The 26,762-nt window shown below is 30.6% G+C and overlaps 1 protein-coding gene across 14 annotated transcripts; it reads right to left on the reverse strand.

The window, feature by feature from the left end:
- On the reverse strand, nt 1-26,374 carry LOC117233067 (endophilin-A). 14 transcript variants are annotated; one of them, XM_033492990.1, is made up of 14 exons: nt 26,255-26,374; nt 17,660-17,757; nt 6,859-6,927; nt 6,369-6,585; nt 5,987-6,120; nt 5,760-5,826; nt 4,742-4,807; nt 4,058-4,158; nt 3,781-3,884; nt 3,116-3,234; nt 2,234-2,326; nt 2,127-2,135; nt 1,412-1,527; nt 1-999 (listed from the first exon to the last, which is right to left on the reverse strand). In XM_033492990.1, exons 2-14 carry the CDS (start codon nt 17,702-17,704, stop codon nt 880-882), a joined length of 1,260 nt encoding a protein of 419 aa, XP_033348881.1. In that variant the 5' UTR covers nt 17,705-17,757; nt 26,255-26,374; the 3' UTR covers nt 1-879. The 14 variants fall into 14 exon arrangements, with proteins under 14 accessions (XP_033348881.1, XP_033348883.1, XP_033348880.1 ...); XM_033492992.1 differs by lacking the exon at nt 26,255-26,374 and adding an exon at nt 20,836-21,375 and having other exon boundaries at nt 4,058-4,143; XM_033492989.1 differs by lacking the exon at nt 26,255-26,374 and adding an exon at nt 20,836-21,375.
- Between the last annotated feature and the right edge of the window lie 388 nt (nt 26,375-26,762).

A 26,762-nucleotide genomic window follows, 5' to 3' on the forward strand; every position in this document is an offset into this window, starting at 1 on the left:
ATTACCTCTCTCTCTCTCTCTCTCTCTTTCTCTCTCTCTCTCTCTCTCTCCCCTTATATTAGGAACAATGCACTTCAGAACATGATGAACAAATAACAAATGTATGGAAAGAAATATACAACATGAAAACATGAACGTTGAATGAAATCATGAAATATGAACATGATATATCGAGTGATTCAAATACTTATGACTGAAAAATCGATTCCGAGCAGATCAACCATCACTTAATAGGCAATATTATTTTGTTCTATGTCTACTAAATGAGTATATGATTGTTGATTGAATGAACGGGAAAATACTTGAGGTAAAAAGTATTTTGAAAAATTTCAATGCAGTCTTGGCGCTCTGATGTCTTTGTGCAATAAAACTTTGGTGAGAAATTAATGATATTAAATCGATGACACATGAAGCGACATTAAAAAGTGAGAAAAGAGCCGCCCTTGACAGTGGACTGCCATCGTAGGTACTTCATGATGTATAACATTGTGTGTACATGTATATCTCGTGTACGTGTATACGTGTGTTCATACTTAATTGTAGTACTGTAAGTCATGTGTTATATATATATGTATCTGCGCGCGCGAAGGTCCTTACGTCGATAAAAGACACTATAACATTATATATGTACATTAACATGCGTATAGAGCTATTCCTGGGGACAAAAGGAAAGAAATAAAATAAGTGAATAGAGTAGAACTTGAGGATTCATCCATTTCGAATAAGCGAACCATAACGCAATAAGTGATTTCAGTAGGGAAGAGAGTAATCTTGAAAGAGAGATTTTTAGGCTAATTGTTTGTTAATTTAAGGTAATTCTCGTGGTAAACGCTGATGAACGAATGCAGGGTCTTTGGTTTCGAGACGCACCGCGTCTCCTTAAGGTAATGGCACTACGACTTGCACGTAAGTTACTGGGAAATAACCCGTACGACCGTTCAGGCTACCCTCGAACCAGTTCTCGTCAATCTTTTTGGTCAAAGTGATCGTATCATTTTCCTGAAATATAATACACCATTGTTAGATACATTACTTATTTAAAAACATTTCTTTTTACATTTGGACAATTTTTCTAAACCTAATAGCTTCGGAGATATTCCGTCAAATATGTTTCCAACATTCAACTTCGGAAGCTGTTTTCACTCTTTCAACATGAATATCAGTACATAAAAAAGATATGTGTCAAATACTTTTTCAAGAACTACATCATACTACATAAGTTTTATTAAAATCTGTGATTTACATTTGAGAATGTTTCTATGTTAATTCACTTTTATTTTCAATGCCTCAATTACGATAACAAAAAATTAAGTTACAAAATATTTAATTAAATACATTTACCAATTCAGATTACTCACACAAAAAAACAATCAGAAATGGAAAATTGTATATATAATTGTATTATATTTACTTTAAAGCCGAGTTCTCCAGGATTTTCTGCCTCGAAATCGTACAAAGCTGTACAGCAAGGTTGTCTTGTCATCGGAGTCCTGGCTGGCGATTTGCTCGGTGATGGCAAGGGCGAAGCTAGAAACCATCAAGAATTTTAGAATTATATTAGATACAAATAGATAATGCAACAAAATATTAGGCTTGCTGCAACAGTCTTAAATTAGAGCACTACAGTATCTAAATAATTTGAATTTTATCTTCAATAAAATAAAACATAATGCAAAACTAAATGTATGATAATATCTGATGATCAACTTAAACAGCTATTCTCGCTAAAATCTAGATAAAATTATGAAGTACAGTGAATCACATTAATATTTAAATACGATAATGTCTGAGATTTATATATGCAGTGAAAATTAAATTAGAAAATTAGATTTCTATTGGTTCTAAGTAGACTTTTTATATAATTTTTATAGAGAAATCTACAACAATCCAATAAATACTATATTATTAAAAAATGATAGTAAACAACATAATGATCTTGACATTCAAGTTTTATTGTGAATCACTATATCTTATAAAATTAAGAAAAACAAAGTATTCCATAACAGTACACACAAAAAGAAATGTATAACCATTACATAAACATGCATGTATATACTTAATGACCAGTAAATGGCTAAATTAGGATACATCGATAGAAGATACACAAGAAGCAAAATAGTAATTACTTTCTTGCCCTGTTTGCGGTGCACGAAAAGCGATAGAATTGAAATTGAATAATTAATCGATCGATCGAAACCTACGATAGGAGAAACCAACCCCATGCAAAATTTACCATTGGCAGATTGTGGCGGGTTTCCGGCTGGAAATAGCTCAAGCTGCGAGCGCTTCCCATCCCCATGAATCGGAGACCCGGCTCGACTTGCCCCTACATTGTGTCAAAAGGACAGACATTCAGGTATACGAGAGTATACACACAGAACAGTCGGATAACGTGTAATGAATGTGTTAGAGATGAGTTTCGCGAAATTACGTTGGTGAGTCAATATATACATAGTTCATACTTGCGTACAATTATTTCTCAAAGTATCAGAAATACAAAAAAATTATTGCTTAGCTTGGAAACAGTAAAATAAAATGCATTCAAGGTGATAGGTAAGTAATCGTGTTAAATGTTTAATTAAGTGAAGCAATAATAATAAGTGAAGCAATTTCACCTTTTATTACCATTAAATAGATAAATAAATAAATTTATATAGAATAACTTTCTAGCATTTGAAAAAACGAAATGCTAAACCCAGAAACATTATATAATATTATTTATCAAAATTAACATAAAACTGCAGGAAAATTTGTTATTCAATTTGTTAGCTCTATTACAATCTCGACGAAACCATAATAAAAAAGAAGATCAATCTCCACATTGAAGTTCAAATATAATTTCATCGACTTTTATATCTTACTATTATGTCATATTTTAGTGTGTATGTAATATATTCCTTTGAGTACAAAAGATAACAAAAATTTAATGTCCGTTTAACAGTCAGAGTAATGGCGAGGGAAACTCAATCAGGAAAGAATACAATGTATACGACTATAGTGTATAGTTGCAGGACACGCAGAAATGTTGCATGACAGAGGAAACAAGAAACAGACAGCCAATTCACCCGCAAGAGTCATTATCTTGGATGTGAACATATGTGTGAATGTGTTTTACCGTGGAAGGAGAAGTTCCCACCGTTCATAGCATCCGATGTAGGTAATGCATCGACGTGTAAATCGGCCAATGTCTTCGGTATGAATTCCATTTTTGGTTTGTTCGCTGCCTCGTCTTTCCTGTGATTAAAGATAAAAATACAATAGCATAATCATTACAAAATTATTGTGGATAATAAGTGGAAGATTATTTCATAGTATAAAATAATGTTATTAGGAACCTTAAAACTATAGAAATTAGAAAAAATTCATATAATAAAGTAAAAGATGTATAGATATTGTTAATAAAGACCACTATAGTGCGATTCTACATCTTTAGATCGATAGAGATTCGTTAAAGAAGTTGCTATAAAATTGTCTTTAACTTCGAATTTCAAACCTCCACTGATCCAGAGGTATAATGTTGCACTGTGATGATCTTTAACAATAGTATTCATATACCCTGTACATAATATAATCACATTAAATTACACAAAGAATCAAAATTCTTTTTTAGAGCAATACAGAAAATGAATTTCTTAAGTGAAAGTGAATTAATATATAAATTGCCATAATTTTTCAATTTATTAATTAACATTTATATTCTATACATTTTCTTGTAAAGGATTATAAAAAATAAAAGATGTTCTAAGTCTGGTGAGATATGTATACTGTATCAATACATACTTCTCCAAAAGTGTCTCTGTTAGTGTTCTTAGAATCTCAGTACACTGCTGATGGTACTCCAGGAGACCTTCACTGAATGTTGCCAACTGTGCCACTTGTTCAACCTAAGGAAAAAGCAATGAAAAGCAACAATATAGCAATATAACAATGATAAGCAAACATCTTTAAGTTTTTATCGTGTTAATTGCTCAATTCTTCCATGAAGAATTTGATACATCTCTATATAAGAACTTATTCAAGTAAAAATTAACACACATTCAATTAGTTTTTTACTTACATCATTCTCCAAAAGGTTGAACATGCCCAATTGTGCCAGATGAAGACTCTCTGCAAATTTCTCTTCTGCTTGACGAATTTCGTCGTCTGAAACGTGAGAACCTGCTCGCAAAATTTGCGCCGGTGAAGGTATTAAAAATTGTACTACAGGGTTGCTTAAATGCCTATGTTTGATATATTATAAGATATACACACAACAAGGAGTAAAAGTTAGTGAAATTAAACCATATGAAATGCTTAAGTACTTTGATCGTGTACATTCCTTCTTTCTCGAAACACAAGCATTTATAATACAGATATTGAAGTTTCACTAGAAAATATATACAGAATAAGAACAACACATTCAACATTCGCAGTACCTTTAGTGCACTTCTGAATATATTTATATTTGTTATACTTAGTATTTTTGATATAATCATCTGAAAGGATTGTGAATTACTATGATATAAATCTACATACATTTATTTTAGAAAAAATATACAAAGATACATCAAAGATGAAAAAAGAAAGATTATAACTTGGATTGTTATTTATATGCACATAATGTAACGTAATGATTATGGATTTAAAGGGAAATAATTAAAGGGTTGATTATTCTATATGTTTCTAAAAAAAGCAACTAAATCTAAAAAATTGGAAATAAAGTGAGGAATTTAATAACTATTGCACGTAGGAAATCACGTACCAGTGTATGGTGAAGAAGACTTCACTGGACTTCCAAAATGAGGACTGGCTGATCTTTTTCCAGTTGCTAATTATTAAGAATGCAGACAAACAAACGGAAAACAAATATTTTTCTCTCATACTAAACTGAAAAACTTAATGATTGATAATTTGCAAATAAATATGGACCTTCATACGCATTAAGATCATCTGCAATAAATAATCTGCATTTTAACTTGATGAAACACCCCATATAAACAAATAAAAAATTATCATGGTAACATCAACCAACTATAATTTATCTATGACAAAGTGCACATGCAGCAGAACATGCGAATGGAATGCCTGTAAACTAAGACAATGAACTGAAAATGAAGGAAGAACACGCATAAATCATTTAATAAAGCTGCATTTCTTGTCCGATTTTAGATTTTATCTTTACATGTTATCTTTATTTTTAGTAGAGTGACCCATGAAACTATTTGAATATTTATAGAAATCTTCTATGAATGTGTTATGTGTGTTATACAGAACTGTTTGAAATTGCATTAATACTGTAGTGAGATATGGCTATCATGACATAGAACTTTTACCTGTCATATATTAAAATATTCCTTTTTAATCATAAATTGTTATTACCATATAAAATATAACATAACGAAATCGAGTCTAAATAATTAGTAAGTAAATGCAATAATAAATACAATGACATGTAAATACTTTGTGTAGGCACTGTACATCTGTTTTATATTTTACCAACGTAAATCATGATACTTCTATCTTACTACAATACCAATGAAATTTCAAAATATGTAACAGGTATAATATATCCATAAGAGGTTTTCAAAAGTGTTCGAACGCTTTTGTGAGCCACTCTACGTGCGTATAATTGCAAACGACACGCATCGAGTTTTTGTACAAAGACATGATGTATGTACAAGGTGTGCAAGGACACAATGTGCGCGGCCCCAATGTGTTGTGCTTAAATAAATCAATAAATATCGCAGAGAAAGATAAAGTCAACTCGCGTCCAAGTATACCTTTCGCTTGACGTCTCCGCTTGCAATCGAAGTCCAGCCTTCGTCCCTGAAGCTTTTTCCGGTGATGCTGAAAACAAAAAGGGATATCAATTCCCGTTCTCGAATACATGCACTTTTCCCCTCTTTCTTTCTTTCTGTCTCGTCGCGTATTCTTGTCGCGTTAAACTGGGACAACGCTACTCAACGAGTCAAGAAGAAAAGCCAACTTTTTTTAGTAACCAACCTACCATCACTTCTTTCAAGTCTTTGGTCTGCAAATGGTGCAGAGGCTCCAGGAAGTTTTGTTTAATGTTGTCGTCCAGAGAATATTTCACGTCCGCCATCTGCTTCATCGCCTCGCCCATTTCAACCAGAGCCTGAGCTGCGAACAGAAATTAGGAAAGATTAATGAGCCGAATGTTTGCTTGTACTTAGATGCATAATTTATGCGTCTGCTCTACTAGTTTCTTCGTTAGGTATGCAATTACGAAAGTTATGGGTTGAGATGCGAATGTCCTCCGAAAGTTAAAGTAGCGGCACAGCTTTTTGGTGATAGGAAGTGAATATGAATGTTTTAAAATAACAATTAATTATTAATTAAGTCTAACTATATGGACTGAACAAACGTACCGAAAATACTATCCTCTCCCAATTTCTTTCCATAAATAAGCATGCAATCGCCGAGAACACCTTCTGGTTGGGGGTAAGTCGAGGCTTTTGCCTGACCGCTGAGCTTACTGATGCCCTTGACCGCGGCCATCTTCGCTCTTGCAGTTGGATTTGGCTGAAGGAACTCTTTCGTTTTCATTTGTAACTCCTCCACCAGCTCATACGTGACATCCGTTTTCTACGATCAAAATTATATCATACTGTACGTTAGCTTAAATGATATTACATTATCAAATTTCTACTTTTATTTCGTTTTCTTATTTTCTTTTTCCTAAATTCTATTTCTAAATAATATTTCAAAGTACATAAGGAGTTCATTTCTTTGAAGTAAAAGAGGTGCGAACAAACTTCATCAAGAAGGTTTCATTGGCGAGAAGATTGATCGAAGGTTAAAGACGATGCAATAAGAACACCTTCCGGAAACCTTAAAAATGTAGAAACGTGTACTCACCCTCTCCATATCCATGAAGTCAACGTCGAGCTTGGTTCCTTCCGCTCCGCCCATCTTCTCTGTCATATACTGGAAATACAAATTTCATTAGAATTAAATAATAAGATTAAACATTATAATTTTATCCTTCAAATAGTACTGCTAGATTATGTATGTATAACTATTATAACTTATGTTAGATTACTGAAACTTAACATATCTAATTTTATTTTATATTTTACGTTCTTCAAACTAAGTAATCTAATTCCAAATTGTTATGGTTGCCTGTGATCCAATAATACCAGTTAAGAGTTAAGTACAGTCGATCCGTGGTAATTCGAAAATCGTGACAAGATTACATTTTGTTTATTCAGGAAGCCTTCAAATTCATGAAACATAAAAACCTTAAAATCTGCAGGTACACGCGAAAATAGCAAATGATTCTTTCCATTGTTGCTTTTCGAACTGAAGATCACAGGAATAATTTTAAAATTCTATGTTTCTAACTCTACCTTTTTATTTATTTCTGGGATTAAATATATGTTTTTATGGATACAGGCGAGCCTTTATAACTCGAAAATGTCTACAAGATTACGGATTTATCCATTATAAAATTTATATGAATGAAAAATGTCTCATATCATGACAAATCTTTAGTGTTTTTTATAATAATTCACAAAAAAGATCGTAATGCAAGAGCATGAATGGATGAGATATAACTATTTTTCCGAAAGTAATCCTTGGTTTTACCGTAAATAATTAAAGGGAAAGACTCTTGATATACGTCTGCAGTAATCAAGAGGTGTGCTTGGAACCTATAAATAACGGTGTAATGCAGAGTTACTTAAATAAATGCAAAGTACATTTGCATTTATTGTTACTGAAATAAATGCAAAGTACATTTGACTTACATGCGACCATCCTGCAAATTATTAATTTCACAATAAATAATGTCGACTACTGATTACTAATAAATAGAATTTAAAGAAGTTATGAAACACATTTCTTTAATGTCTTTATTAGAGAAATTTTTATTGTTTTTAACTCTGTGTGTGAGAGATTGAATACTTGAAATTTTATAATTTAGTAATTTTTTAATAGATAAATTAATAACGAGTTTTTCATTAACTTAATAAATTTTCGCGATCTTCGTCTCCTCTCGGTCTTGTTTCCTTATATTATAATTACGTATATTACGTAAATATTCTCTGACACATTTAATAAAATTTTTCTTTTGTTAACTTCATTTTATGAATGTTTACTACACTTTTATTTACACTTTTATTATATAATAAATTATTTAATGTATTATATAATAAATTATATAATAACCGGAACGTTAATGCATGTCATTTATGTATACTCATTATTGTTAAATGTATAAACGGACATTTGATTAAAAACAAAAAAAAGCACTTTTGAACTGATTATAATTATGCAGGAACTGAATATTATTTGCGCATATTTTTAATTTCTTGAATAATACTCGTTAATTCATGTTGATTACTAAATAATACAAGAGAATTTATATTACCTATTTTTCGTAAAAATCACAAATTTGTTACTCTTGTAAGTTGAACGCAATGTCAATCAATTCCTTATTATTTTCAAACATTTATTTTTATTTTCATAATCTATAAAAAGAAAATATTTAAAAAAAGCAAATTTTTGTATTATTTCCTATCTTTTTAACGCTGCGTTAATAAGTAGTATAATTTCTACGTTAATTATCACGCTCTCTTTCATATTTTCTCTATTAATTATGTTTCAGGAAATTGATTGTACATAAACAAGCCGGATAAGCTGGTTAAATGAATTTCTACAGCAATAACAAAGTTATGAAGAACAATAATTATCTTCTTCATGATACACTTAAAACTGCATTTAAAATCTTCATAATGTGTCTCCAATCATATCTGAAACCTCAATGATGTACTTTACAATTTGTTAAACTTAGTTGATTTAATTTAGTTTAGTTTAGTCTGTTTAATTTTCAAACTGTAACTTTCGTATCAATTTTCTGCCTAAAATTGTAACTGGTTAGAAAAAGCAGTTGGATTTATAGAAATTACATTTAGCATATTTTTTATACTCATCAATTTATTAAAATTAATCAATTTTATATTATTTTTGTTGAAAGTTTTCTTATTCTTGACGTAACGCAAACTTATCTCTACTAATCAGAAATAGTGAAAGTAGGAAGAGTGAGGTCATTTTTCGTTTCGACCAGGTGAATGATCCATAATTCCTATTTTTAACTAGCACATCAAATATTTAATATTATCTAACATGAACATTTTCTGTTTGTAACCGTTCACTAAAAAATAAATACTCGTTGTTTTGTTTTTCTTGTATTTTCATATTTCGTATTATATAGACATGCTTTTCATCTTATTCGATTTTTGCTCGTTAAATTCACCTTTGCTATTTAAGGAAAAGGAAGTACGTCAATTTAATCGCGCGATAGATTTTAATAGATTTAAATCTCTTGCTTTTTATTATTGTGTTCTGTTGCTCATAACGTTATACATTTGTATATGCAAGTTTATGTTAATGTTATTCAAGAACTTTCGTTTGATAATAAAAACAATGGAGATATTTATATTATACAGATACGATACAAAATGTATTTGTATAATATGACGACTAGATAAATCTAAAATGGAAACAGTCATATCAATAACTCATATAGTATAGACCACAATTATGTAATGAATTAATAGTTTCAAATATCTTTGTTTAATATTGATTATTGATTATTATGGCGGTGATGATTGTATGATAAAAATGGTTGAATATCGGTCGAGAGTTCCTTCGTACTAGTTGCCAAGATTTCAGAGGTATACATCACTTTAGATCAATTGACGACGGATATTATTGATCCGGAGAGCCTATCGTTTCTGGCAGTGGTATTTTCTTCCCTTTTCAAACATCTTACCATACTACATATATCCTTTGCCCTCGCCTCTGACCTACGGATATCTCTCGTTCATAGGAAATCTCGTTTCATCTTTCAAGATCATCTCGGTTTACGAGCAATTAACCAACATTAACCAATCGACTATCACAATATATGTGCTCAAGATTTCTACGATGCTTTCTTTTATGGCGACAGACGGGCCAGTTTCCGGTTGTCCATCATATCCGGCCTACAAACGAGCTTTCTAGAGCGGTTATATCTTTTTATCCCTTAAATGTATCGTTTTAAAGTTGGACATTACGGAAGTGAACTATTTTTATTATTTCTTCAAATGATTATACAAATATAATTTCTATTTCATTCGTTATTTATTTCATTTATTTTAACGCATCTAAAAGTTCGAGAAGATTTTCTTAATAAATACATTTCGTGCCATTCCTTGGTCTTCTCTCTTACTTTGCATATATGAATAAAGATTATCACGGTGGCTTAATTCTTTTCATTTGAGAAACACGCAAGTAATTTCAATGAAACGGGAACGTATGAATGAGGATTGCAAACATTACTACGCGCCCTTTCGCAATAACAAGCAAAATATTCTACACATCTTTTCTCGAAGAAGATGAATCGTCTACAATGTTTGAAACGCGAAATGAAAGCAATTCATTTTACATAATAACAACGCATATCGCATCGCGAACCCACCCACAATCTCTCTTTCTCTTCTCGTTTTTGTTCAGCTCTGTTTAATTCGAAATTATCTTCATTCACTATTCCATATAATGAATATAATAGAATTTCAAACAATATCGCGAGAGTGTTGTTAATCACATGTGTACTTTAATTCTTTTCCTATTGAACAATTCATGATTTATAGGTAGCATTTCTATTCGTGTATTTTTATATATGAAATTCATTTGCATAATGAATAAGTTAAAAATCTCTCATTTTTATGAAGTTATGCCGAGATAACTTTGGAAATAAATAATATCGTATCTATGTTTGCAGGAAGTCTAAAAAGCTAAAACTACTTTATCGTTATTAACTTTTAATCTTATAATTATAGAAGCTTCCGGTTTAAAGCTAAGTTGAAAATCGTTTATTTCTATTAAGTGATCGCGTAACTTAATATAGCAAATCTAAGATAATCGCGAATATCGAGTCGTTTGTAGTTGAATCGCAAGTTACAGACGAGAGCAACACTATGTCAAGATCCTTGAAAAGTGTAAAAGCCAAGCAACACGATTATTTGACGAAGGTCCCATACGACCGTGACCTATATTTAACAGTGACCCACTTGTGAAGCGGCATCACACGCAGAAACATAGGTAGCGCACCGTTGCCGATTACACGTTGTCCTAGAGTAAATCTGACCCACATCCGGTAGTTGCAATATCACATGCTGTTTGATTCGAATTTATGCACCGATTATATTGTAATGCTCGCGACGTTACAACTGCCGATGAAATATTCTGAGAATGGTTACCATGAAAATCCGGTTTCTTGGAATTATTCGGTAAATACAGTTACTCGCGTTAAACTTTTCCTTACAGCGCACATGACTGCGAATGTGGCTTTTGTACGTTTATTATTAAACAGTTTTCTTTTTAGAATTAGGATACAATATAAATAACCTTAAGCTAACGAACAAATTTCAAGTAGTAGAGAATAACAAAAAATAAAAACAGATAATTTGTAATTTTTCAACTCCGCTTATAAAATTTCATTTCTTTTGTTATCAAGTTTGTTACTGTTGTGCACGGATAAGTTCTTATTGATACTGGCAGCTTATAACTTGCCATTTTAAAATAGTATTAATAATATTTCGATCGTGCGCAAACAAGTTCATTTCTTGTAAATCTTCTTCGTTTATGAAGGACGAAAAACTTTGACGTTAAGTACGAAAAAATCTTCCTCGTATCCTGCATTAACCTTCTCTTTAAGGCGCACATGGCTGCGAGTATATTTCCTCTACTCGCTACGAATATTCACTTTGGATAAAAAAAGGGTTAGGATAAGATAAAAATGTAACCTTGACAACTGAAGAAATTAACAGATGTACAGATAGCTGGTTTGTTCCAATCTCTTTCCTCGAAGAAACTACATTATTAATACGTAATCAAACACAAAATCAAAACAATAATTTCAGATGTAATTAGAACCAAACATATTATTATTTGAGCACCAACTATAATCGGCGTTAGTAGTTCTTTACTCTCAAATTTTCGAACTTCTTTCAAATTATTCTCAAACTTCTGAATTTTTCACTGTCCCTTAAATTATTATTTTGCAATTGATGATGATGATAAGATACCATGATAAGACTATTTTAATCTCTAATTAACACATACATTCTATCAAACATATTACTTAATGCGTTGCACATACATACATACATACATACATACATTACATTAAAATGATATTTCCGGAAATTGATTATAAAGATGATTTCCTAATTTCTAATATAATAAAATTTCATATCTCTCTATGCTGGTTAATATATAACACAACACAATTAAGAATTAAAATATAATAGTAGCTTAGTATCACATATTTCATGTTTATAAAGGGCAAATGAGCATCTATTACCAATAGCACTTGCTAACGTAATTATTATTACCTATATGCAATAATTGCGATACTTTGAATAAATGTGTAATTCATGCAACATTTACGTTACACTGTCTCTATAATATTCGTAGTTAAAATATTCGTAGCTAAAATTTTAAATGTAGCTGCTACGAAATCAATTACGTAAAATCCAAAACTATATAATTGTTACACGCATGTCAAAATTAATATGTAAAGCTATGTTATATCTATAATAAAAGTGAACATTTTGTAAATTTTACATAATTTATACCACACCTAATATTTTAAATTTTTTATTTCTAAAAGAAGATCATTAGAATTCTTTTCATATTCCTTTTATTACGAGCATTTGATTCTTTAACGCAACAAATAAACCATTATATAGTTCCTGATTTTTTAATTATAAAAATAATACTTTGATATTTGTAATTAGTATATAAAAAAATAAACTGACAAACCTAAATTATTTAAGATTACAGGATAATTTTATTTTGCAATTTTCTGTAGTATATTTAAAATTATTCTTTTTTTTGTTGGTCATTAAGAACAATAAGTGAGTAATAAACAGTAACTCTAAAAGTTAATTAATACATTGACAAAAACCGTGCCATGATGAACTTTCAGAACTGCGACTTCAAAAGGATAAAAATACATTTACGCCCTTGGTTGGCGAATATAAATTTTCATGAATCGGATATTGTCTTTCTATGATTGAAATAAAAGTCGTTCTTGCAACCTCGAGTATCATTTCCCAGACTCGTTTAAAAAGCCGGTAAATTTGAATTAATACCCGTATAAAATACACGGAGAACTTCATTGAAACCGTACGCTATTTGCATTACTTCATAGAACAATCTTGCCATAAATTCTCTCTTTCTTTCTACACCATACATATGTATAACAAAATAATTACATTCATCTGTTTCACGATATAACGATTTCAATTAATTTTTCAATGAATATTTTCTTTTTAATTACACAGGAATAAATTGTTTGACACAGAAACACTGAGAAAAGAACTATATACAAATTGTTCTATAATAGTATCTGCAACTGAAAATACCATAATGTACATATGTAAGTACAGTAGTACTTCATTTATCTAAATATACCTATGAATATCACTCATTGCAAAGCAACCCCTTTTATATAATATAATTTGTAATTATTAAAATTTTATAATTTTTCAAAAATTATATAAGATTATATTTATCCAATTATTGGTCTTTGCAATACTTATCTTGGTTTGAGAAAGTTTATCTTTAACCATGTAAAACTATGAACACGTCTCCCATCTCGCATTTAATAAGTGTCAGCCTAAATAAGAATTAATTGTTCCACTCAAGGCGCATTGTGACGAACGAGACCCCTGTTCACGGGTCAAAACACTGTACTAATGGTTGGAACATCGATCGATATGAAATCGTAATTATTCTTAGTTACTTTCTCTGTGGCCATACTTTACCTTTATTTAATATTGATCTTTTACGATTACGAACTATAGGTTTAACGAATTAATTCATATTAATGTTGTACATTTGAAAAATGAAAAATGACAATAATAAGCTTCGAGAAGAGAGAATCAAACTCAAGTGGAGCCTAATGATATAACAGAGAGAAATCGATATTCAAAAGTAAATCACCTCGAATATTTATTTATTTTTAATCGTCAATGAAGGGAAACTTAGCAAGTATAAGTAAAATAATATCGTGATTACGTGAAGAAATAGAAAAGGGAGAAGTTTATTGGAAAAGAACAAATATAAATTATTGTCGATAGTAAGCCAGGCAAATTGAGTTTCAGGAAGGAAATAAATATTGTATTTTGATCTGCGTTGAAAATTCCACATTTTTTATCTGTTGGCTGAATTGAATTCAGTCAGCAATATCAGTTTAACTTCATCAAATTTCCACATTAAAAATGTTTGAATCGAATTTTGTGAAAACTTAAATATTTCTGATGTAGAAAGTCAATGAAGTTAAACTAATGTATGCTTTTGATCTCATAAAATATACTAACAATATTTAATTAAAGTACTTCTATAAAATATTTCGTTGAACGTGAACGTATACAGAATTATTTTACGATAAAACCATGTATAACGGTAAAACTAATTATCGACAAGGACTATCCGATAAGCAGTTTAGGATACCGGTAAATTGATCATTAAAGAACGATATAACGATACAAATTGCACTGCAAGACTGATTTAATGTACTGTTTGTTATGTTCTTCGTATTGTTCCGAGGACAACTTGCTTGTTTCAGTTTTCTGTTAAAAGCGATTAAGAATCAATAAATTACATATTATGAATGCATGAAATAAATTGTATAATTGGTCGTAGATAATCTTTCAATTCTATTAGGTCATCCCATAAGTTCGTGCCATTTTTCGAGAGGTTATATATGTTTTTTTTTTTAAACACCTATGAATCGTTGTCTTAGGTATTTTCAGAACATTTGACATCTCTTGAACTGTCAAACTTCGTGATTTTTCAACAAGATCCCGAATTTTATCTTCGTCTGTCTGCGGAAGACGCCCGGAGCGTTCCTCGTCTTCTAAACAAAAATTCCCAGCTCTACGTTGGAACCACTTCCTACAGGTGCGAGATGAAAGCGCATTTTCTCCGTAAACAGCACATATGTTTTTCGTGGCAATTGTTACAGAATTTCCTTTCCGAAATTCATATAACATGAGATGTCGAAAATGGATACGCATTTCACTCATGATTTTTTACTGTTAGAAGTCACTGTGTTCACTATATTACGATCTTATATCTACGAAAATCTGCTCTAGCCTGTTCTCGATCAGCTAAGCTCAAGTGCATTGGCTCCTTATCGCCGTATGTTTATAAATCGACACATGAAATGTATACACAAAAGTCGCCACGAACTTATGGGATGACCTAATATAAAAGAGTATTTTCTTTTATCCTAATGAATAAGTTTAATAAGATATATTCTGTGGTACTATTTCAAGTGAAAACTTTATAATAATAATTTATTATATTATGGTAAACATATAAAATATAGTATTATTATATAAATAACTAACATAATATTATTTGAAGTTACAATGAATATAAATAAAAATTAAATTTAAAAGATTATTATGTTTTGAAATTTTTCAAAAAAAAAAAATAGTTTAAAATTGTTCTATTAATTATATTAGTTATATCAATTATATGTTAAATGTTATTATTTATTAACTAAAAATTGCGTAAACTTTCCCTTTTTCTAATGTTTACATATTATAATTAATGCTTCTATGGACAGTTTTCATAAATAACGATATGTTCCAGTTGAACAAATTGTTAAAAGTACTTTGTAAAATATTATCGAAAATTAAAGTAAAAATAGCATTTGAACCTGCATTTGAAACCTCAATAGTGCATTTTAAAATCTATCCGTGCCGTTAGTTACCGCATTACGATCAATTTATATTTCGTTCGATAATTATATAAGACGAAACTTTGTTGCATCGTATAGGAATAATCATTATCGCCCACGGACAATCCATATATTTTCACGAATATCACTCTGACTTATTATGAAACTATAAAGCAGTAAAGGAAAGGAAAAAGTGATGATCCAATAATTCGAAAATATGGTTAATGTATACTTTATGACCAAAAATTATACTTCAAGAACTGAACATAAAAAATACAATAAAGAAGTATATCAAAATTTCTAGATTTAAAAAAAATTTAATTTTAAAATCTCAATTTAGCAAAAAGAAAGAAAGGAATATATATTCCATTCATTTACGTATGTATGTTTATATGTATTAACTATTTTGCTATAACTATAAATAAATTACAATAAAATAATATATATTAAATAGATATAGATAAGAATATATATATATATCCAAACCTCCAAACCCCAGTTTAACAAAAAGAAATATTCTACTCGTCTCTTTGTCATTGTAATACCGAAATATGCAATGTCTTCGAAATCATAATACGTGCATAATAATGATTTATCAAACGGTGAAATGCAATTGAAATCATAGCGTGACCTAGTAAAAGTCAGCGATATACGTGCGACTACAAAGGGACAACGGTGATTCCCCGGTGGCGAAGTAAGCTTGAAAATCTGGCCTCAAAAAAACTCCACGAATCTCGGTCAGTTAACCGTGCGTAGGCGAGGATAACGCGACTTCGCCTCTCACATTCATAGCATACCGTAATTACATTACAAGAGACATTGAACACCGACACATAAGTAACATGCTATTCCATAGATTGTAAAGTGTGGATCGCGAAATGATTTTCAAAGGATAGTATTAAATATCAACATATAGAGTAATTAACATCCCTTCTACACGAAAAACAATTATTCGTTATCCTTTATCTCCCATTATTATTTGAAACAATGAAATATTTGGTAAATAAATTATTTAGAAATAATTTACATTTCCAGTACGATTTTGAAATTTATTTGCAAATGGTTTTATTTTCAAATAAACTTTCTTACTATTTTATTTAGTATAAATACTTGATTTTTTCGTCTATTATTTCTTTTCCAAGTAAAAAGTGACCAACTCTGATTCTGAATCAGTCACTGGTGGTCCGCGTATTAAAACAGGGCTGCTAATTATGATAATATGTTCAACTGACTCCATTGCGTATTCAGTGCTGTACTAAATTGGGAACCTGTGCTAAAGACTTGAAATTCTTTTTGGATCGAAAAATTATCTAATTTGTAACATTGTAACATAGAGTTCTGTTTAATATTTGAATATATTAAATTTTACGTTCAATTTTTCATTCCACAGTATTTTACTACGTTATTAAATGTTCGTTTCATGAAAATTACGGTAGCAATAAAATTCGCGTTGATAAAAGGTCACCGATGAGGAATCGCGAAACGTAATAAAAATTTCAACATTCAAACCGATCATAACTGCTGATTATAGTACAATGAGATATAGAATGTTATAATAAAGTAGTTAACAAAAATAAAATTCATATCCAAGTTAATTAAACATGTTAAAACTCTATTTTCTTGAAAACAAGGCCTTAGATTCGAAAAAATTATATGTATTCTATATTTTTTACTTATTTTTCCACGTGGAATAACCTCTTGCTGGTTATGTTTACTCGTACCCAGACGATAAATAAACAAATTCACGTTATTAAGCAAACTTTTAAATTCAATTTTATCAAAAATGAGATGGAATATGAAAAGATTTTATTGTCTATTCCTGATTTATTTTTTCACATAGAATCACCCCCCCCCCCTTATTGATTGTACCATGAGAAATGCGATATAAACAAATATTAAATAAAGTTATACACTCACCTGATTTGCTTTGTTAATCTGTTTTTTTAACCCTGCGAACGCCATGGTGGTGTTGATGATACTTCTATTCTCTCTCTAGACAGAAATAAGCAGAAAGCCTGCAAGCAGAAAAAAGAGAAAAAAGGATAATCGATGTGTGTGTGTCGCGAAACGATCGCAGCAAATTTTCGAAAAACGAAGAGAAGAAGGGTTTGAATTTATGACTGGTCGGTTGGTTGCTCGCCAGATCCAGCCATCCACGGACGGATGATTTTCAATGTTATCGATCGACCACGTTTTCCAGCATCCTGACTTACTTCTGATGTAATAAACGCCGACACACATGTACATGCTAATCCTTTCCAATATTTCACACACGCGTATACAGAATCAGTGTGACGAAAAAATATCATTAGAAATGATTAACAAATTACGAATATATTTAAACGAGGGTATTCTGTTTTAAAATACCTACTTCGTTTCAAATATTTATTGAGATTTTTTTTCAAGAAATTGGAACACTTTCTGCATTGGCTTTTTGCATATATGTTTAGTAACGTTTGAGAAATATTCACGAATTTTTTCAAGTGAAAATTCTAAACAATCCTATTGCATTTCAATCATTTTCAACTTAATTGTATTCTTCTGATGCTAAAAAATATCTCATTTGAACAAAATACAAAAAGAATATTATTATCTTAAGATAAACGAATAAAGAAAAGAATAAAGAAATCTAAAAGAATAAAGAAATCTTTTCTTTTTGCTGAGGTGAAAGTAAGTTTGAAATAATAAAATAAAAATTCATGGATGAAACTGACTGTATACTAGTGATAGCATCAAATTCAATATTATATACACATATGTAACTCATAAATCCTATAAATAATTTCATAGAATTTGAATAGTACTTGTAACATACAACGTTTCATTAATTCTACTTGCCAAATATTCGATCCTCACAAGCTGGCTTCGAACCCTGGAACGAGTACTCGAAACGAATAGTTCAATATCAGCAATCGAATTACGAGAATCAGAAAAACATTATCATCTTGTTGAATTTTTCTAAAAAAAGGAAAAATCTATAGAACTGTAGATGATATATGGAATTCGTATAAATTTTATTTGAACGTTTTACACTTATAAGTATTTAAAAAATGACTTTAAGCGATTGGAGAATTTCCGGAAAGACGCTCGTATAGTTTCGAATTTATTTGATCAGTTCGATCGGTTCTACTTGGGACTATTCTATTATTTTTATTTGCTAAAGTACTCGTAGAAGATGCGAATCTGATGCGTTTAGGTTCGAATCTAGTTGAAAGTAGTTTCTTTCGAAATACTTATATGTAGAGTGTTCGAACCTCATTGATCAATGTTTGAACATACTTGTAATGTATACTTTCCAATATTGCATATATTTGCATGGATATGAAAATATAATAATAACTGTATCATAATATATTCATCATTTTACGAAACAATTACTATTTTGAAGAAACTGATACATAGGAAATGGAACAAAGGAACAATTAATAAACTTACTAGATATAAAATTGGAACTAAATATAAATTCATAAGTATTCAGTAGTATTAGGACACTTTCGAAAACATAAGTAAATCTGTAAGGCCTATTATCTGTTTAATTAGACAATTAATACTAGATTGTACCAAAAGTTCATACTGAATGTTAAGAAAAATTTATCTAGAATTAATCCTTTTACCATCTGTAGCTTTACGAAATGAATGTCGGCATGAAAAATTGTTCGTCTTGACTAATAAATCCCATCGCATAGCTTTTATAGCCTTCTGGTATATTTCATTTCTCATCTATTTCTTTTGAATAAGATTTATAAAGGCCATGATAAACAATAACGAGACTCTGCCATATTTGTTGAATGAGACAGATAGAGGTGAACATGATAGCTACGATTCAACACTTCTTGGATATACAAATCTCAACGTTGTCTCACTTCAAAAAAAAAGCTGTTTCATTAACAAATTTTCGACATTTCTCTTTAATTCTCGTTAATTAAAAATTATCCAACTAAAAACAATATTTGTTCGAACGTTCCACTATTCCATAGAAATTCATATAATAGAAACGCTATCAACTTTTTGTATAACCTAATACACTTATACAGAGTTCGAATCTAATCGATGAATATGCTACTCGCAGTGTGTTCGGGCTCATCGCTAATCCTGACGCAAATTTTCATAGAAAATTACATCATATGTTTTAGTCCTAGCGAGATTCTTATAAGGCCTTTCCGTCATGGAGCAAAGACTCCAAAAATAGAGTGTCACGTTCATAAAGAGGAATTAACGAGTGGCGTCCCTCTTAATAAGCCGCGCGCTTCTTCGAGGAGAACAGAACAAGTGTCAGACGAATAAGGGCAAAGGTTGCATTGGAGGGAAAAGGATTCACCTATGCATTTAATAACGGGCTAATAATGACTGCTAACGGTTAACATCAAGAATAATACAAGTGTATACTGGTGTTACATAGAACTAAATTCCCTTCCAATTGACCCGGTGCTGACATGACAGCGCTGGTCTCCGCTCTACGTTCACCTTTATTTGTGACAGTGTTAAAAACACCCAAAATTCTATCTATTTAACTAAAATCTAGCATTTTTCTCATCTTTCAAAATATGTAGAAATATGTCAAAAATATCTCTCTTTTAGTATCCTCTATCTTATAAGTAAAGTTATGTCACACAATGTGTTCCGAAATAATAATATTAAAATTAAAATATGAGCAATTAATACTAAGATTAAAATACAACAAAAGTAACATTAAAATTAAAATACGAAAAGTTAATACTATATATTTAAAGTCGAATGAAGGGAACTTCAGTTTTCTAAGATTTTAGCTACAGAGGACATTCGCAATCTGAAAGTTAACCATCATGATAACGTTGAAAACACGAAGAAAGCAATAAAATATGTTCTCAACTATCCGCAAGCAAAATTGGTCAGAAAATGACCAATGAGCCAAAATTCGTGCAAAGAGGACCAAACAACTGGCAATTGCTCTAAATTCCAAATATTCCAGAATAATTTGTTTTCTTTCCACAAATAAAAGACACTCGGACCAAAGAAGCAACGTATATCGAGTATAATACACGGACTAACAGATAGATCGAACTTCTGAGGGATTCTTAACAGATGCAGATGTAACGATAGAGCAGACATCTCACCTTATACACGTCCTTGCGGCACTTTTAAAACTGTTGATGATCTGTGCCGTGGATAGTCCACAACTGAGGAAATCGCGATGAACACGCAAGTGAAAACTCTAGGAGCCTAAAGCGTAGAGATCCGCGTGGACCGCGATCACCACGAGCACCACCGACTCGTACGTAGTCGGTTTTGCACACTGCGCCTCCAACTCGAGGGGTAGTTTTCAACGCGACGATCGATACCCGGCGACCAAAATCAATCTGTCTCTCTCAAACCAACATAGTAGAGTATATCGCATTCTCCATCTCTTTCTACTTCCCCCACTCTTTCACGCGCACGCTTGCCAACTCCCTCTACCCTCACTCTCATGCCTTCCCTTTCCACGCACATTGTCCATTCTTGTCGCATGCACAAAAATTACATGAGTATCTCTGTTCAACATTCGCTACATCGTACCCCCACTACTTGTCTCGTTTGCGATTCCTACTTCCACTTTGTCGTAATTGTCTCAAGCTTTTGTATTTACTACACTTTCCCTTATTCCCTTTTCGTTCCTTCCTTTAACCTGTTTTCTCATTTCCGTGGGTTTTTCTGGACTTCCAATAGGTTTCAAGTGCACACGCCTTTTTCCTTTCTACAACTTTTTCTGCAAGCCGCTGCGTGTCGCTAGATTTACGCCCACGTACCGTCTAATCGCAACCCCTTACGGGATCAGCCACGTATTTTTGTCGTTTGCAAAGGCAGCAAAGGAAAGTGGCGCTGAGGATCGTGGAAATGAAGCGAAGAATGGTGTTCATTTTGACTCGATTCATTAATTCCATGCACAGTAATGTTAGATATAAATTAGGTCAGGTTATGTTTGATCGCTTGTAAAACAGACAGAGTAGAAAGACATTGGAAATAATAGGCAGAAAACAAAAAACGATGTTTTTGTGGAATTAATAGAGTAATACTGGATAAAAATTAGGTTAGGTTAGGTTTGACCCTTTGTGAAATAAGCAAAATAGGAAAGTAACATGAAGATGAAGATCGCATAGGTTTATAGATAAGTTACACGAAAAACATATTAACAGTATCTATTTACATTGTATTTTTAAAATCATTGCCAATCAGTCCCGTATTAATATTTAGGTTCAAGCAGAAAATTCTGTTCGTAAGTCCTGGGACTATACAGAATAAAAACACTATGTGAAGTATTGTATTCCGAACCATTGTTTATTAAAAATCGTTTAATCTTTTGGCAATAATAGTTGAAAGACGAAAATTGATGAATAAAGAAACTAAAATAAACATGACGATAATGGAAATAACTTTTACATATATTATCACGAGAAATATAAACTAAGCCACTTAGATGAAGATAGTATATAGAGTATAAAACGTGTTTAATAAACATATTGGACATATGACAACTACACTGCCTGTGAATCCAAAATACTGGATGATTTTCAATATTATCGTTTTTAGTTTAGATCCGGGGTTAATATTGTATAATATATACGGTTTATCCAGCCAAAGGGCTAAAATCGAGAAGAGAAGAGATTTAATTTGCCGTTAATTGAGCGCTATATTTAAACTTTTGAATTTTACTTTTGTTACTTTATGTTCATTGTGAAAACATTTAATAAATATAATTTTATTTACACAATTTGTTACATAAACTAAAAAGTTATAGACCTAGAATCATAAGTATATCATTTTGTACGAATTTCCCATATTTATCTGATGGGAATTTCAACTGTGGTTAACTTTGAAGATTATTATTGAAGGTTATACGGCATAACATATGTCGAAAGTATGCAACAGAAACAACAAATCAACTAATTGAATACGAACCTCTACTTAGTACGATTTTATCGAGCAGAAAATACACGTAGCTTACAAGTTTTTGTTAGATTTTGCGCTGTTTCTTATTGATCCAGTTTGAACATTCGTCGAGGTATAATATCTTGCCAGCATATATTTGCCCATATTTACTATATTTTCTTCCTTTCTGTTTTTGCCTCAACTATGTAAGTGATGTAAATCAACGTGAATCTCCTGCTGTGTATGGGATATCTCAGAATAAGATTTTGAAAAACGTGTAAGAAGTTGTTGTTGAGAGCTTTTATTATTTGGTTAGACAGAAAAAATTTATTATAGAAAAATAGCATATTGTAAGATACAATTCAACGTTTACTTCGATACGAAAATTTGACGTTTTTGCTTTCCAAAAAACAATAATATCTTATTACAATTCTTATGGTTTACAATTTTTGAAATCTTTTTATGAACAGGCTATTGACTCGAAACTTCGCGCCATCACATTATATACCTACAACACTAGTTTAGGCTTTCCCCTACTCAGAATGTCGCGAAAAAAAGAAATGCACTACAAAATGTTCGATTCAAATTATTAAGTAATAAAAAATTACGAAAATGCGGAAAAATCGATCTTTAGTTCTTAAAACATTGCCGTTCTCTTCCGTTTTTATAATATAGCGAAATTTCTATTTTACAACTCGTTTCTATTTTTCGTTATCAAATACTATGCTTCTTTTGTAAGAGATAATTTAAAATATTTTGCTAAAATTTATTAAGCAAACCAATCGTTTCCAAAAATTATAAAACTGAACCTATAATTTCAATTATCGCTAATCTATTATAGTGATTGATGTAACTATATATAATCAATAAGAAGTAAACAAATACTAACAAGATTTTTGATACTCAATGAACAAGCTTGTGCATTTCTATTGCTAAAAATACATACCAAATAAAAACCACAGGAAAAGATGTGATAAATCCATTTTTGTTAGTTTTTTAGTTTGATAATATTTGGTAGCTAAAAGAATATATTTTAATATGAAATAGACGAAAACGGAATAATTATATACAAACCCATGAAAAAAACACTATCTAATACCTATCTAATTTCAATTAATTTTTCTGGTATGTCTATAACGAAATACGCATTATTGGCGTTCTTCGTTAGGACCGACACTAGCACCTCGGGGATTCAAAGGATTTTACAAGAAAAGGTCACGGTGTTACATGCAACGAAAGGGGCGCGAGAAAATATATTTGTTTGAAAACTCATGACTCCCATTGACAAAGAAAGGGCAAAGAAGCAATACGAAATATTTTTATCGCAGTCCTAAATGAATATTTATCATGATATTTATCATGAACTCATTCTTCGAATTACTATTACCTTAATATAACAACAATAATTATAATTTCGGTACAAAAATAAAATAAAAGTATCATCTATAAGTGAAGAAATTAAATGTTAAAATTTCGTAAATCTCAGACATTTGGTCAGCGAAGAATCATAAGAGAAATACGATTAGGTCATGGTACTGCTATCATTCGATAACATTCTGTCGCTTTGTACGCCCCCTATACTGAGTATGCATCCGCTATACAAACCACCCCCACGCGGGCCTCTTGAAAATAGTTCTAAAAATATATGCCGGTTCAGCAGGAGACAATATTAATCTGCCAAAATTGAAATAACTCTTACTTTCATTTTTCTAGAGCAGCTTTCCATTATGAACTCTCTTTAACGTTCATAAAATAAACACGGAAAAGGAAACAATGATATCGCAACGAAGTTATATGCAATATGAAATATCTCTGCAATTTTCTGTTAATTCTTTGTGTTCAAATAACATTTTTCTATTTTGTTAAAAATATAGCTCCACGATCACGAATTTTATTTTAAAAAATTCAATATCATTTTCTTATTATGCAATTGATTTGTTTACAATTGTATCAACCATATAGCTTTATCATTCTATCATGAATATGGTATCATTATAGATGTTGTTAGGACACGATATTCATTTTATAATTAATTTCTTTGCAAAGATTATAAAGAAATTAATTATAAAGAAAAAACTAACCTATCTATAATATTTGTATTTATTTTATCTCTTGTGATTGTCACTTTACTATGTAAACAATAAATATGTATACAGATTAAAAAACAAACCTATGTTATGTCACTTATAACAATTTATCATTTATCAAAATCTATGCTAACAAAGATAAACCTGTACTTATCTATAATTAATTCCATCAGAAGATCTAGAATTGTACAAAAGTAATAGATAGCAAATTTTCAATTCATATATACGAATATTCATGCCAACGTATCATAGTTTTCTTTTTTTTTTTTTTATTAATGACCTTTTAATATAAGAAACATATGATGGCTATTTTGGTAAATAGCCTCCTTATACTGATTTTAGAAGTAGGATGTTAATGTTAAAAAGGTTAATGTTAAAAAATATAAAGAGTTTACATAAAAAGAATGAAATGAACATCTGCTTTTGCCCAATGAAGATTCCAAGAGAGAGAGAGAGAGAGAGAGAGAGAGCTACAGGGTATCCTAGTAATCATAGTACAATCGGCAAGGGAAAGATTCTACGTGAAAAAAAGATTCGAAGACATTCGAAGAACAAGTTTTGTTCACGTAACGTTTCGTTTCCGAGAAGATGGAATTTGAAAATTTATCAAGTGCCAGATAAATTCTTAACTAAGCACATACAAACTCTATTTTCTTAAAAACGAAACCTTTACGATGACATTTTATTCTACATTTTTTACTTATCTATACAGGATAATGTCCTGCTGATTGTCTATTTGTACTCAGTCATGAATTAGCCAAATCACATATACGAACCAAATCTCCAAATTTTATTTTATCGAAAAGGAAACACTATATGAACAAATTTTAATCTATATTTTTAATTCATTTTTCATGTGGAATCGCCTTCATGCCGATTGTACATTATTTCTGGAACACCCTGTATATACTTTGAATGCGCATCGTATACTACGATCATCAACAAATATTAAGTCATTCATAATTAATCAGTTATTAGCGACTAGAAAGTATATTTCTATATGTATAATGTACTTACTTATACATGTACATATCTTGTTATTAGATATTCAGCGTGAAAACTATTTTATAGAACCAACAACATTGTCAATGTTTTTGTTGTAATTAAAAAAATATATTGACTTGTATATAATTTTTTTACAATTTAATCTTGCGTGTTTTGTGTATTGTCTGCAATTTAAATATTTCACCAAAATTTAAAACGATAATAACAATGATACCACGCCATCAATCACAGATGTTACTGTAAGTAACCAAAAATGAACATGGCGTCCACTTAACATTTGTTTTCGCTTTAAACCTATTTTGTAATTTATGAAATCGCAATATCACTATACACGTGTTTATTGAATTGTTTATTGAATGTACAAAAAAACGTATAAAATCAATGAATATGTCAAACAAGTACACCGACCAATCGAATATTATATACAGTACATCCGTGTATTGAATAAAGATACTGATTCAAACATTTTTTTGCACAAAACATTAAAATTAGTTATTTTAAGGATAATAATGAATGTAATTTGTTTTAGAGTACTCACCTTGCCTCAATTTAGTGAGAACAGAGAACTATTTGAAACTGGAAATGGGCAAACCCCCTGCTACGATTTGACATAGACGACAGCTGTTTGTAGTTTGCAGCAGCAACGCTAGATTGCTCTTAATCATTATCACCAAGAAGCGGGAAAAATTATGAATTAAAAATGCCTTTTCCTACTTAAATATATAATTCTTATATATATTACGAAATTTAATAATTTTTGGAATAGAACAAATATGATTATAGTACTATTACATTCTTAACTGCAGATTATTAGATTATTAGAATATAATTCTTCATAATCAATTGCTATAATTATACTACTTAAATTATAGTATTTGTAATAATTTGAGTAAATCAGTTCAAAATCAAACAACTATTTGTATATGAAAGCCTTTCTTTCCCTTGTAATAAATACAATTTAGGTATGGCATTACCTTATTGCGGGAACACTTCAATTATTAGAACTTATATATATATATATATATACTTTAAACAAATGAATAAGA

Source organism: Bombus vosnesenskii, unplaced genomic scaffold (genome assembly GCF_011952255.1).
Source record: "Bombus vosnesenskii isolate JDL3184/JDL3185 unplaced genomic scaffold, Bvos_JDL3184-5_v1.1 scf7180000013294, whole genome shotgun sequence".
NCBI lineage: Eukaryota > Metazoa > Arthropoda > Insecta > Hymenoptera > Apidae > Bombus > Bombus vosnesenskii.